This window comes from Panthera leo, chromosome A1 (genome assembly GCF_018350215.1).
Source record: "Panthera leo isolate Ple1 chromosome A1, P.leo_Ple1_pat1.1, whole genome shotgun sequence".
NCBI classification, from domain to species: domain Eukaryota; kingdom Metazoa; phylum Chordata; class Mammalia; order Carnivora; family Felidae; genus Panthera; species Panthera leo.
The window spans coordinates 146,661,021-146,675,189 of record NC_056679.1 but is presented as its reverse complement, the minus strand read 5'-3'; the positions used below and the strand labels follow the sequence as shown (position 1 = coordinate 146,675,189).

The 14,169-nt window shown below is 36.8% G+C and overlaps 1 protein-coding gene across 3 annotated transcripts in view; it reads right to left on the bottom strand.

Moving 5' to 3' along the window:
• The window catches only part of VCAN (versican), a 119,840-nt gene that overhangs the window by 17,018 nt on the left and 88,653 nt on the right, over positions 1-14,169 (bottom strand). For all 3 annotated transcript variants that reach the window (XM_042942886.1, XM_042942874.1, XM_042942889.1), the window contains one exon: positions 232-376. In XM_042942886.1, coding sequence (XP_042798820.1) covers positions 232-376 — 145 coding nt within the window. The remainder of the gene's footprint in view (positions 1-231; positions 377-14,169) is intronic.

Sequence of the window (14,169 nt, the reverse complement as noted above, 5' to 3'; positions counted from 1 at the left end):
TTTTTTGCAATACGAATATGACATTGTTATCTTAAGCATCTGAAATCTAAGGTAAAGACATTACCGAAAATGAATTTTGCAAATGTATTGGAGGAGTGAAATATTCCATAAGCAGCAAGAGATGCCATATATGACATCCAGTTTGTGTCTTGGAATAATGAAGTTTATTCATCTTGAATTTGCTTGATAATTGAAATGCAGATTAGGTATGCGTTATTAATTGATCATTACCTGTTCCTTTCTTGCAGGTATAGGTGAGATGATAATTGCAGGGAACATCATTCCACTGGCCGTTCTCATGCCAAATGATTACAACACAATCTTCTCCAGCAGAAAAGAAGCTGTCTGGCTGGTTGGGCCTCCAGTTCTCATATTGCTGTAAAAATGGAGGAAGAACAGAATTAACTACTTGATAGTCGAAAAGTAACAAATGATAAGAGCAACAGAGCCATTACATTGCAATGGAATTAGAATGACTCAACAGCTTTTGTTGAACTATCTAACTGAAATTATTTTAATGATAAAGAAAAAAGCTTTTACACTCTGAGTGGAAAATATACGTATTTCAAAGTCTCTCTTCAGCAAACGTGTATTTTTTTTTTTCCTTTGACAATGAGATACGTCTGAGAAATTTTGTTCTAGATATCCTACATTTCTAAATATGTAATGAATGCTTGACTTAAGAAATTTGATCATGTTATTATTATTAAGTGTAACAATATTAATGGGAGTGGAAGCAGAGAAAAAAAAACCCATAATCTCATCACTCTGTCATGTTTTCTCCCAGCCCTTATGGGCACATGTAATTTTATGTAATTATAATGACAGTACAATAAAATTTGTATTTTTTCTTTTACCTCTTTGCCACTATAAAGTATGTTTTCTTGCCTTATTTAATGTGATTGGTTTTATCTAAATTCATTTATTTGGTTAAGAAAAATTGAGACATTTGCTAATTTATTTTTTATACTTACCCAATATACATGTTTCCATCATTTCATATTCAACCTTCCTTAGTAATTTTGTTTTATTTTTTTATTAAAGTTCTTACTTATTCATTTATTTTTATTTATTTTGAGAGAGACAGAGAGAGAGACAGAGACAGAGACAGAGAGGCAGAGAGAGAATCTCTAGTAGGCTGCACACTAACAGTGTGGAGTCTGATGCACAGCTCATTCCTACAAACCATGAGATCATGACCTGAGCCAAAATCAAGAGTCAGAAGCTTAACCGATAGAGCCACCTAGGTGACCCCTGAATAATTCTGCTTTAGATGTGGTTCTTATATGCACTATAAGTTAAGTTTTGCTTTACAATATAAATCTGGAAGTTGTTTTCTCTCAATTGGAACACTGACCACATTTAAGCATATTGATACAAAAGACAAACTGTTAAAAATATATCTTGCTAGGAGCGTCTGAGTGGCTCAGTCATTTAAGCATCTGGGTGGCTCAGTCATTTAAGTGTCTGACTTTGGCTCGGGTCATGATCTCATGGTGAGTGGGTTTGAGCTCCTCATGGGGCTCTGCTTCATATTCTGTGTCTCTCTGCCCCTCCCCTTCTTGTGCTGTCTCTCACTCTCAAAAATAAATAAATAAACATTAAAAAATAATAAAAAGTCATATATATATCTTACTATAAAAATATATTTGTTTTTCTTTTATGTTTTTCTATTGATTTTCTTCTTTTTTAATTAAAAAAATTATTTTTAATGTTTATTTTTTGAGAGACAGGGAGAGACAGAATATGCGTGGGAGAGGGGCAGAGAGAGGGAGAGACAGAATCTGAAGCAGTCTTCAGGCTCTGAGCTGTCAGCACACAGCCCAACACGGGGCTCCAACTAGAGAACCATGAGATAATGACCTAAGTTGAAGTCAGACACTTAAAAGACTGAGACACCCAGACACCCCTCTATTGGTTATCTTTATAACTGTATCTGTAGATGGTATCTTTTGATTTCCCAGTCTGGGCAATGAACTATAACCAGAATTATCTTTTGCTTTCCATCAGAATAACACCTGTCATATTCAGCACCTATAATGGATGAAGCCCTTTCCTAGGTACTTGATATGCATTATCTCTTACAAGAATCCAGTAGGATTTGGAGAAACTTGGACTTTGAGATGTTAAGCACTCAGGGCTCTTGGGCTTACATTCAATTTCTTCTTACCTTAAAATGTTGTCTCCATCATCAATAATTGTATGAAAAACACAGTCCCTATGTCTGTTGAAAAATTATAAACTTCAGACTATAATTAAGAGAGCAATTTCCTAGCCTTGGGTCTCCTGATAACTAGAATGTGATATGGGACAAGTTTGTTCAGTATCTTTCTGGCTCAACTTGAGAATCACGTTTTCAATATGCTTTGCCTGCTATCATGTTGTACATCACATCTAATGCTACCAAATCTGATAGAGTCAAACTTTCTTCACTTGGTAGAAGGACAGATTCAGATTCGTGTGCAATGGCTGATATGACTATCTTTCTTGGTCCTACAGATCTATGTCTTTTCTTGAATTAAATTTAAAATAAGTTTGTGGCTTGAATTAAGGGATTTTATTTGGGAAGATAGAGAAAAAAGAGTTGTATGTAAGAGTAAAGCTGTTGTTTCCAACTCAGAACATGCCAAACAAACAAACAAACAAACCAATAGCACTGTGGCTACTTTTATAGCTTTTAAAAATGTATAATAAGTATACTAGACAATATCTGATTTTTCTTCTCAGAAAAACAAATGGCTTTTAAAACTTTTAAGTATGGTAAAAACCTTGATCTTTGATAAAATAATTTGTGAGAAGATCTAAAGTTTGAAAGCCTCCAGATTAAGAGACCTGCTACTTTTCCTTCAATCTCTTTTCCTAGCTTTGTTTTAAAATCCTCCTCAATCATGCCAAAAATTAAGATCGAGATAAGGAGATCCCCACTATGTAAGAGTCTTTGAAAAGTGATAAAATTGCAAAGAACCAAGGGAAGCTTAATAAAGGTGTGGTTTGTGTTTGTTTGTTTTTGCCAAAACACAGAATGAAGGGTGTTTTTATTTTTCTGGTGGAGATCCAGAAATTAAATGGACTGAAATCCAACTCTAGTAGCCGGAATGGTACCTCTGAGTTACTGCCTTGATGGCCTTGGGAAGGAAGATCAGAGGATCCTTTGACTGGCAGGTCTCCCTGAAGTCAGGAACTGACAGTTGCTCTAAAAGGGGTTGCTAATTATTTCTCTGTTTTCCTTTTCTTTGCTTACTTCCTTTCCCTTATCATCTCTCACCCTCCACCCATAAAGCCTTTTGTTGTTTTTGCTTTTGCTACTCTTTTAGATAGATAATAAACAAGGAAACAGGAAATGGAGCGACAAAGCAAAATAAAAGTCATATTCAACCTGTTGCTGATATGTAACTAAGTTGTCTTTAACAGACCTATTAAAGCAGCATCAAAATAAAAATTTAAATTAAATTAAATTAAATTAAATTAAATTAATAAGCAAAGGAATAGGAATTCCTTAAAACTAACAAAGATCTGTATTGGATATTTCCTATAGCCAAAGTTCCAGAGTTCCTCAAATACTTACGGATTTTGGAGCTCAATCATTTCTAGGTTACTTTCTAACTAACCTCTTACAGGAAACATGTAAAAGTCCTCAAAGGTGGATAACTTCCCCACACATCCACAGGATATGCAAACTGTGTAATGCTCCCTGAGTCCTTGTCCCTACACACACTCCCAGATCTCTTGTTTTATTTGTCTTCATAATAATTAACTTCCGATGTCCTATGTAATTTATTTATTGTATTTTTTTTCTCCTTAATAGAATGTAAGCTCACTGAAGACAGGAATTTGGGGTTCTTTTGTTTACTACTTATCCTCATTGCCAGGAATTATGCCTGGCACACACTGGTATTGTTTAATAAATAATTTGATAGTTATAAATAATGAACAACAGAGTGTGTTGCATTCTACCCTATCCACATCTACTTCTAAATGTTTCATTTCTTTTAGAGAGAGGGAGAGAGAGGCAGGGGCAGAGAGAGAGAGGGACCGAGGATCCGAAGTAGGCTCCACACTGACAGCACCAAGCCCTATGTGGGGCTTGAATTCAGGAGCCATGACTTCATGACCCTGAGCCAAAGTCAGATGCTCAACCGACTGAGCCAATCAGGCACCCCCACATCTACTTCTAATCAAAGATGTTGCTCACTGTTGGCAAATGATACATGAGACAGACAATAACCATTCTGGAAAACAGTTGGTGATAGACATCAAGAACCTCAAAAAGTTCCACCACTTACATCCCATAATTCCACTTCTAAAATTATATCTTAAAAAAAAATCAGAGATGTGAACAATAATTTATCTAAAATATTAATTATACTAGCAGCAAATGGGTAAAAATCTATAGAGTGAATATATATATATATATATATATATAGTCTGTATATCTTGTCTGTGAAGAATATATAGGGAAATGGAAAATACTAAAAGAAGTTTTAAGTTAAAATTAAAAAGCAAAATACAGAAAATATGCAATGAAAAGCAAAATACGAAAACCATGCAATGATCCAAATTTTACACATACTCTCAGATATCTAAGTTATATGAGGAGGTAATAGTTTATTCTATATATTCTTATATTTTCCACTTCCCTAAAGACAGCGTGAATTATTTTTCTAATCAGCAAAAATGAACACTATTAGATGGTCTATGCAGCTATCAGAAAGAACTTATAAATTTCTTAGCTAACCTTTTTCTAATCTAACCTCAACAAATATCACTTCAAGTTACTAGTTCCTGGCCTGCCATGTATTTTGCAGCTGACTTTTCCTCCTGATCTGAACAATGACTGCCTCATTTTCACACTGAAATGAGATTCAGATTCCATGCCACTGAAGTGATTCTCAGGGCTTAGGCTGCCCAGACTCAGACCTCTGGTAAAAGATTTAATTGTTTTTGGTGGGAATTACATTTGGCTTGCAACAGTGATTGAAAACCTGCGTTCTGTGTTGTTGCTTGGCAGAACTGTGGCTTAATGGTGCAGGACCAAATTTTGGGTCTGTGGTTTTTACAAGAATGTTGGATACCCACAGGCATGTCACACTATTACCTCATATCTGATAGCTCCATTGTGCAGATTTATTTTGGCTAAGATGCTTTGATTTTGCTCCATGTTATTGCCAACCTAACTTTAGCAAAGGAAACTCCAGTTTTCTGAATAACTCTTTGTTTCCTCCTGAATTCTTTACAGCTTTATTTTTAATATCACTTGCAGGGTAAAGGGTATAAAAAAATAAATCATTGATTTCAGGTTTAATAATATATTTTTTCACTGAAGTTAAATATTAGAAAGAGATCTCTCCTCAGGAAATCAATTCCAAGTTCTAAGAATGTAATAGAGCCTCTCTCAAATGGACAGTGTCTTATACACACAGAAATGTAGATTCTCAGAATGGGCAGAGAAAAATGCCCTACTCCCATCTTGATTTTTTTCCTCCTCATTTGGAATCATAAGCAAACATCCTGGGTGATCTACCCTAGATCAACCCTCTTCTAGGGCTGGACAGGCAAACTGAGAAATATGCCAAAAAGCCAGCACAGTTTATGGAGAATTCATTTCAAAACCATTGACAAAAATAAATGCTGATCAGACTTCTGCACATTTGTCTGTGTCTCCGAGACTCATGTTCTCCAACCCAAACCCCAAACTCTCGTTGCCTCCCCCAGGGAACAGAATAATATCAAGGCTATGTCTGAAAAGAGAACTCTAAATTACTTTGCATTTTCGTTCTTTCCTGATGGCAGAGAAAATTAGGACATACAACTTAAGTAGTTGATATAGAGGAAAGCCACTTCAGATATAAAATTTTCTACGTGTTCTATAAAAAACTTGCACTTTATTAAGAGATAATTATTTTGTATCCAGTATGAAACTGCTTAATGTTGCCTATTATATGGTAAAGTTGCTCCTAGAGTTCCCGTTAAATGACTGTTCTCTGTCTCTGTAAAAAACCAAAGTGCCAAAAGAGACAACTATTTCAATTAAACTGGATTTTGTAACGTTTCAGTTGTTTTCCCTTTCTTCCCCCCCAAATGGATTTGAATACATCAGCTGCCAAAGGCATAAAATGATTCAAAAAACCCTGGCCAAAACCCAAAAGCTACGCATGGTTCTCTCACATGAAAATTATCTCTACAAACCAGAGAACTCATTTGAACCAATCTTAATACTGAGAGGGAAAACTCAGAACTGAATTAAGTTACTCATCAAAGTCTATCAAACCTAATAAATACTTAGCTTATTTTGTTCCAAATAATCTGTATTTTATTGTCAAGAATTTGTTTCTGTCTCACATTAACATAAAAGCTAAAAGTTAACCTGCAGGTCTTCTGGAGAACACAGGACCTCCCAGCCTGCCAAAATTCTTCACTCTCAGAGAGTGACCTCAATTCCACAGACCTAAGAGGGACTTGACTAATTTTTGTCAAGGAGCATAGCTAAGGAGCTCTTCTCTCTCCTCAGCTCTTTGCAAGTCTTCCCCTGGATTCCATAAACACACTGGGGGGGGGGGGGGGGGGTAGAGTGTGTGTGTGTTTGGGGGTGGGAATTGGGGGTGGAGTGTCTGCTTTTGAAAGTTATCTTTCAAAAGTAATCTACTAAAGTTAGACAGAGTTTAACATCCTTTCAAGATGAATTTCTGATTATATATAGTTGGGACTCTAGGAGTCCCAACTATCATTCAGAGATACCAGGGGATCTTTTATCTGTAAAATACACACCACAGGGCCTTGATCAATGGCGCTAACATCTCAGCAGATAACTAGTATCACAAGCACGAACAAAAGAAATTGATGGCAAAATGTAATGCGACTAATTGACATTTTCCTTACACAGAGATGAAAACTGCCTTTTTTCCTCAGGTTAAAAAGCCATTGTTTCAGAAATATAGAAGATTTAGAAATAAACTTTCTAAAAAAGCTTTGTTTTGCTTTAAAAAAGAAGTTTGCTTGGGTTCAGCTTTGAGCATGGCTCTCAGTTAAAGAAAAGAAACAGGATATCCAGTATTAATCAGTTACTGCTGTGACAGTCCTATCCCAGCTGGTCCTCTACTTGATACATATGTAAGCAAATCAATTTATGAAGAAAAATGCAAACAGCTAGGTGGTGAAAAGGAAAAACTGGAGTAAGGAAGGTTCCTCAACCACGGAATGACTTACTCTTACCCCTCTATGCAACATTCCAAATAGTATTTGTTTTTCTGTGTCAAAATTTTGTATAAATCTTGTAAATTTGATTCAAAAATGAAAACTTTGAAAATACAAGATTCAAAAATGAAAACTTTGTTTCAACTTCTGGTGGAGAAAGAATCCCCAGAACATTAAACTCTTGTTTTTAAATCTCTTTTATCAGCTTCTTGAAAGGGAGAAGTTTACAAAGCAACAGGTCCTATCAAAACTTAATTGATAATTAACTCTATGAAGAATAATCACTGGGCACTAACTAGTTCTCCTTAAAAGTTAGATACTCTGTTCAGAATTTCTTGATTTCTTTTCATCTCTATTAAAAAGAAAACAGAATTTTCACAGACACTAGATAAAATTGCAGTTCATCTTTTTGTGAGACACAAATGTGATATTTACCACTCTTACACACACACATACACACACACACACACACACACACACACACCTACAAATACAGAACTTCTTGGCACTAGGGAAGAATTATCTAAGATCTTTAGAAATGTCCCTATTCCCACACACCTGGTGGCAGGTAGGTTCCCACCATAAATATGATCCAAAATGGTTCAAAGTTTAGCAGAATAAACAGCAATAGACCTCTGGAAATGCAAAAATTGAGCCACCCACTAGACAGATTTGATAGCTAATTGAACAATTCTCACACACTAGCCAGCCACTAGGTACACTTCAAATTTGTACCTGAGAAAAAAAAGTACAAAATATTTCATCTTGTGGATCTTCAGGGTATCTCATGTGTAACTGAAACTGCAAAACTTGAAATCCTGAATATGCAGCTGCCAAGGGCCTTCTTTCATCTATCTATATAGCTATCATCTACCTATGCACACTTTTCGCTATAATTTTTCAGCTTAGATACAGTCACTTTTTAGTCTTTAAAATTCACTATAATTTAAATTATCTTAAATGGCCAATTAAAGTCTCTATGTTTCAGAACTATTATGGATTTTGCCAAGCACATTTAAATAATCACACACATTCCATTGGTAAAAACCATTCTTGACATTTGCCCAGTGAAGCTGTCCTATAACATAATATTTTATTGTAATTGATGGGAGAACATACTAAATCTAACAGTCCAGTCGCTGCTTTCTACCTACTCTCCCTCCCCCCAAACACTGCTAATTTAATTCTCTGTGAAAAGCTTTCATAAGAAAACCAAAAATGTCCTCTAGGTTCACATACCAATGTAAGTTGCCAAGGAAAACTTTCCACTGTGTTCTATTACTGTGTATAAAGTGAAGATATGAGAAACGTTGGCTCTAATATTTGCCTCAGTTGCTAGGATTTTACTAAGCATGTGACTCTGTGTGTTAACTTCACGCTGTGTTTGAAAAATTATCTAATCTCACATTTAACTTTCAGGTTCACAATAAGTATGTAGTATATTTTAAACTCCAAGACTAAAGGAACTTAATTCACCAGGAATACTATTCCTTCGTAGATCTAAGTGGAATTCTGGGTATGTGAAGTTTTGAAACACAAAATACAATATGACCACTAGGTGGTGATATCCCTCCATTAATATATCATGAATTACCAACTAAGTTACTTAAAACAGAATTTACAATACCCCCCCCCATCATGATTATTTACTTCATGTATCAAGATGAAATGATTATATGTGAAATGTTCTCTCAGTTTTGTGAGGGAAAGCATGAAGAGAACACTTTGCTAGAAGATGGACCTCAGCTAAACAGCATTTAACAATGTGATTGCATTCTGTTCCGTTACAGGTAATGGCAGCTATAATCCGATTTTTCGATCTGACTAGAATGTTATCTACAATAGTTTATTTTTCTCCATTTTTTCTTTTAAAATTATCAGATTATTTATATTTATGTCAATGGTGAAACTGCATCAGAAGCAAAGTCAAATCTATAATACCCACCTCAAATCCTTACAACAGGGCAGATTGTAAACAAACACGTATGTGCGCAAATTACTGCCCGCGGTGTGATTCACATTTAGTTTTTGTTTTTTTTTTTTAGGTAAAAACTTACCTAGACTAGCCATAAAATGTGGTACCTGTACTAAAAGCTGACTTCCATGTGCAAACCCCTATCATCACCTGCAAGGGACAGTGCCATGGCCGTATTCTCAAAGCTACAAGTATTAGCCAAATGCCACCGATGCCAAGGGGAAACAGATAACCACAAAGTATAAAAAGCCAACTCCACAAATAGAAACACTTTCCCAAGAGGACCGCTTACCCGTTTGAAATGTTTGAAACATATGCTGATAAGAAACCACCTTTTCACAAAATAAAGAACTCAGAGTAACCACTCTGGGTTACCCTCAGCCTTTCAGAACATAGGTCAACCAGTTATCTGCAAGGAAGTGAGGAGCACTACTTATTACAGAAATCAAAACATTTGGTAACTTTAAAATGCCTTTTCTCCCCCTAGATGGCTATGCTGCACAATAGGCGTTTGTTTTCGGTCTGCGGGGGGTACATTTAACTTTGCTTTATTCAACTCCTAGGGGGCAAAAGACCTCCCGGTGAGGTAGAGATCTACCTCTTCTGATCCTTGTACTTGCTTAACGTTACTCCAGTCTGGGTCCTTATTTATTTATGTTTTAAGGGAGGTTATAGTCTTGCTGTTGTCTTTTAGTTGAACAACAAAAAGGAAAAGAGCAGCTTTGTTTTAAAGGAGAAAGAGACATTTGTTTTGTGTCACTGCCCTGGGCTGGTAGGCTGGAGTTGGATCCTACAAACATGAATATGCTGAAGGGAAGAAAAACTAACTTGGGGTCTCCTGATAGCTGTTAAAATGGCAATATGCCCATTATTTTCCTAGCTGGCAAGTCTCTGTGCGGGAGAGACAATCTGGCAGCTCTTGAGTACAGCACTAATCTCATGTAATAGCGTGAGCTCACTGCCCTACAAAGCTGTAATTATCAACAGCATTTTCTAAAGGATGTGAGTTCCTCCCACCGCGAGAGCACTTGGAATGGGGGAGGGGCAGGCAGAGCCCCACGGAGCCCTTTGCTTTTAACCCCCACCTCGGAAGGAGCCAGTGGGTTCCCTCACCCCAAGCTTGTTTGCGCAGGTCTTCAGGCAGGAAGCGCTAACGATCCAAATGCAGTGGGAAACTGCCAAAACCCATTCCACAGTTTTGTTTGCCTTTTCCATGAATTCCCTTAAAGTAATTAGCAATTAAATTTAAATATCTGTACATGATTTTAGAGTTTCATAGAGCTGCTGGGAAAGCATCTGTGAGAAGGAATTGATTTTTTTTTTTTTAAGGAGAATCTTGTCGATTATGAAATGATTTTCCAGTGATGGTAAGTGTTCTTCCAGCCCTGTCACCTATCTCTAGATATCTGCGCGCAAGTAAAGGCAAGGCGGAGATGAGGGTTTTGTGTTCCAGAACTTCTATGACTGGTTATATTTCACACGTAGAATCACAGGAACCAGTTGTTGGTTTCAAATCAAACTGAACTGCAACACAAGTAAAAATTTTTATTAAGAGCTGAATGGTCTTGGGCAGAACAGAAACTGAGAATTCTTCCACTCATGAGTAATGTGTTAAAGGATGAGGAAACAGCATATGTTTTCCTTGGCTTTTAGGTTAATATAATGAAGTCTGTGAAGTTTAACATAATTAAATTAATGTTGATATGCGGTGTGACTTGTTCACAGACAAGTGGCATCTGACTTGGATCTCAAACCACACCACAGCTGACACATATCCATCTGCAAACACTTTACAGAGCGTTTTCTAATGTTTTCAGGTAGACAAAGTAAAACTTAAGTTTTCAGTTCGGGGGTTTTGTTTTGCACTGTTTTCTGCCAAATCATGGACAATCCTTTCAAATGAGCAGAAACCTACAAATGAGTTTAGAAAACACTGGGAATTAGCTCATACTCTTGATTCTCTTTTCAATGTCCAAGACATCTGGCAGAGGGAGGAGGAGAGGAACCTTTGTGTTTATAAAAGGGTAATAATGATACCTTCCTGTAGAAAAAAAATTAATGGTTTATGGCCTGCAACTTGTTACTCCTTTTCTCTGCCCCTTTTAAGTGTTTATTCCTGAGTTAAGGGCTATTTTTTCATTGTTTCCACCTTTTTTCAAAGCTGGTTTTTCTCACAATACTTTGCTTGACAGACTGATGAGTTTATTTATGAAAAAAGGAAAGGGGTCTCTGTATTTAAAGTCAATCCACAAATCTGGCAATTCTCATGCATCAACCCTAACCAGGAGGGTGACTGGGTGTTCCAAATTCTAGGTATGCCAGCTTGCCAGTGCTGAACATGCTTACCAAGATGAGAACAAACAAAAAAGGCAAAATTCAGTTACCTTCCAGAAATATTTTTCAAGTAGTATTTTTTTAAGTGCAAAAGGCTACCGATTAGCCTTTTGCAACCTCTGTCAGAAGTATCGAGGGGCAAGATGAGCTGGTTAGAGCTAGAAAATAAGACCTTTATGGTTCTGTGAATTAGTAACTTGTTTGAGAACTTCCCGAAAAGATTTAGACAAGTGCGGAGGAGAGGAAGGTTTTCTGTTTCCTCTAATAGTACTGGACAGTGAGAAGAGGGCTGTGGCTACTTCCCAGGAAGCTGACAAGCCAGCAGCCTTTCAGGGCTTGCCTGAGTGTGGACAAAATAGAGATGATAGAAGGAAAATGTGAAAGAGACATAGAAAGATTTTTGTTTGTTTGTTTGTTTCTGCTTTTTGTTTTGTTTTTGGTTTTTTGTTTTGTTTTGTTTCTTGCCAAACAAATCAAACACTCCAAGGCTCCTCAACATTTTTAAAAGGAAACTGGGTTGTCAGTTCTATTCAATCCTCAACCTCTGCACAACACTATCTAAGGTGACATTTTCCTTTGAAGTAACTGCTTCTGATCCACTGAAGCATCCAATCCCCAGTGGTGAGGGGTGAGCTTTAGTGGTGCTGCAAAAACTCACTAAAGAGAAGAGAGAAAGGACCAAATTCTCCCCTTGTCAGAATTTATGCCTGGGGGTCAGAGAGAGGAGGGAGCATGATGATAACAGCTTTAAATCTCTGAGGTCCAGGGGTTGAATTTAAACCAATTGTTTGGGAGATATGTTACAAAAAGTAGTGTCATGAAGGCACCTAACAGTTTCCAAAGCCTGATTGTGCTATCCATGGACAGTTGTCTGTAGTCTGTAGTTGTACAGAAAGTTGTGAAAATGATTTTGCTAGGAAATATATAGATAGGACAGTATAAATGATTCCATGCTGTTCTCTCATGTCTGGCTGCCTCTATGCTTGAAAGAACAGACTCAGATAGAGGATGAATAAATGAAGCTCTGTCCAGCCTTAGGCAACCAATTCATCCTTAGTCAACCAAACTATAAAAAATAGAATAACATTCAGGGATAAGATTTTCTTTTGTGTGTTCTACTACATTTTGGATTTTGATAATATAGGTTTTCTAAGTAATTTTTCTGCAGAAAGTATAATGACAGAATATGTGCCTATCTTGAAAAAAAATCCTCCTTCAAAGTTTTGAGTAATTGTTGGTTTCCTAAAGCTTCATGGAAAATCTGCCCTGATATAACTCAAACCTGCAGGGGTGGCAGAGGCTGAAAGGTTTACTTTCCATTTTTTCTTCCCAGAGCTTATTGTAAATGTATTCTTGGGACAACCATGGACAAAACTGTCATCATTTCCAGTAGGCACATCTGTTTTCCTTTGGGTTAATAACTTCCCTAAGATGCAGTACACTCAGCCATATATATATATATTTGTTTTGGGGGAACTTTTTTTCCACCATTTTTGAAATCTCATCTATTATGTTTTAATGTTTTTCATACTGGTACAACATTAAATTAAATATTTAACTTAGATAAACAAGAATTGTCACAAAGTGATTCACCCAAAAGTCTTAATTGGTCATTTCATGATTCAGAACATAACAGAATAAGATGATTGAGCAATGTGTAAATATTAATTACCATTCAGGGGTGCCTGGGTGGCTCAGTCGGTTAAGAGTCCGACTTCGGCTCAGGTCATGATCTCATGGTTCATGAGTTTGAGCCCTGCGTTGGGTTTTGTGCTGTCAGCTCAGAGCCTGCTTCCCATCTTCTGTCCCCCTCTCTCTCTGCCCCTCCCTTGCTTGCCCACATTCTCCCCCGCCCCTCTGTCAGAAATAAACATTAAAAAATATTAATTAGCATTCAAAAAACATTAAGTATCTATTTTTGTCAACAATTCCACTAGGTGCTGAAAAAATAGAAATGAAGGTTAATCCCTGCCTCAGAAAGCTCAGTGTCAGGAAATTAGCCCCACGGAGGTCAGTGGTCAGATGCAAAGAGGACACAAGAGGCTTCTGGAACAAGTAGAGGAGCTCTTAGTCACAGTCAATTGGGAAGGCTTCCTGGAAGGAGACTCTTGCCTAAACAAGGCATATGAACATTTATTAAATAAAATTATTCTAAGCACTAGGGCAAGAGTATGCAAAGATCCTCAGGAGTTAGATGTCACGGCTTATTCCAGGAACTGTGAGTATTTTGAGATGATATTGCTTAGGAAGTGGCAGGTGGAATAGTGGGCTTGGTATGCCAGGCTCATAATTAGAATTTTATACTGAAGGCAAGAGGAAGATATTGCAGGATTTCAGGAAGAGAGTAACAAGAGTTCATAGTAAGGGAAAGGGCAGGTCATAGGCACTGGAAACATATCTGGGGGAAACACTTCAGACTAGTCATTCATTTAACAATTAGGTTAAAGAAAGAACTTAAAACTCAACTAAAAGTATGGAAGCTAGATAAGAAATGTTTGTTTAAGTTTGCCAGCTTTAATGTGTATTTAACTTGGATAGTTTAACTTAGTGTCTTTGAAGACATCACTTGGGTGACAAGTGAAGTTATTCATTATTGAAGTTATTTGTCTGAGTTTCTAATAAAGTACTTGGGGCATTTCGCTATTAAGAGATCAATAGTCAAGTTAAAG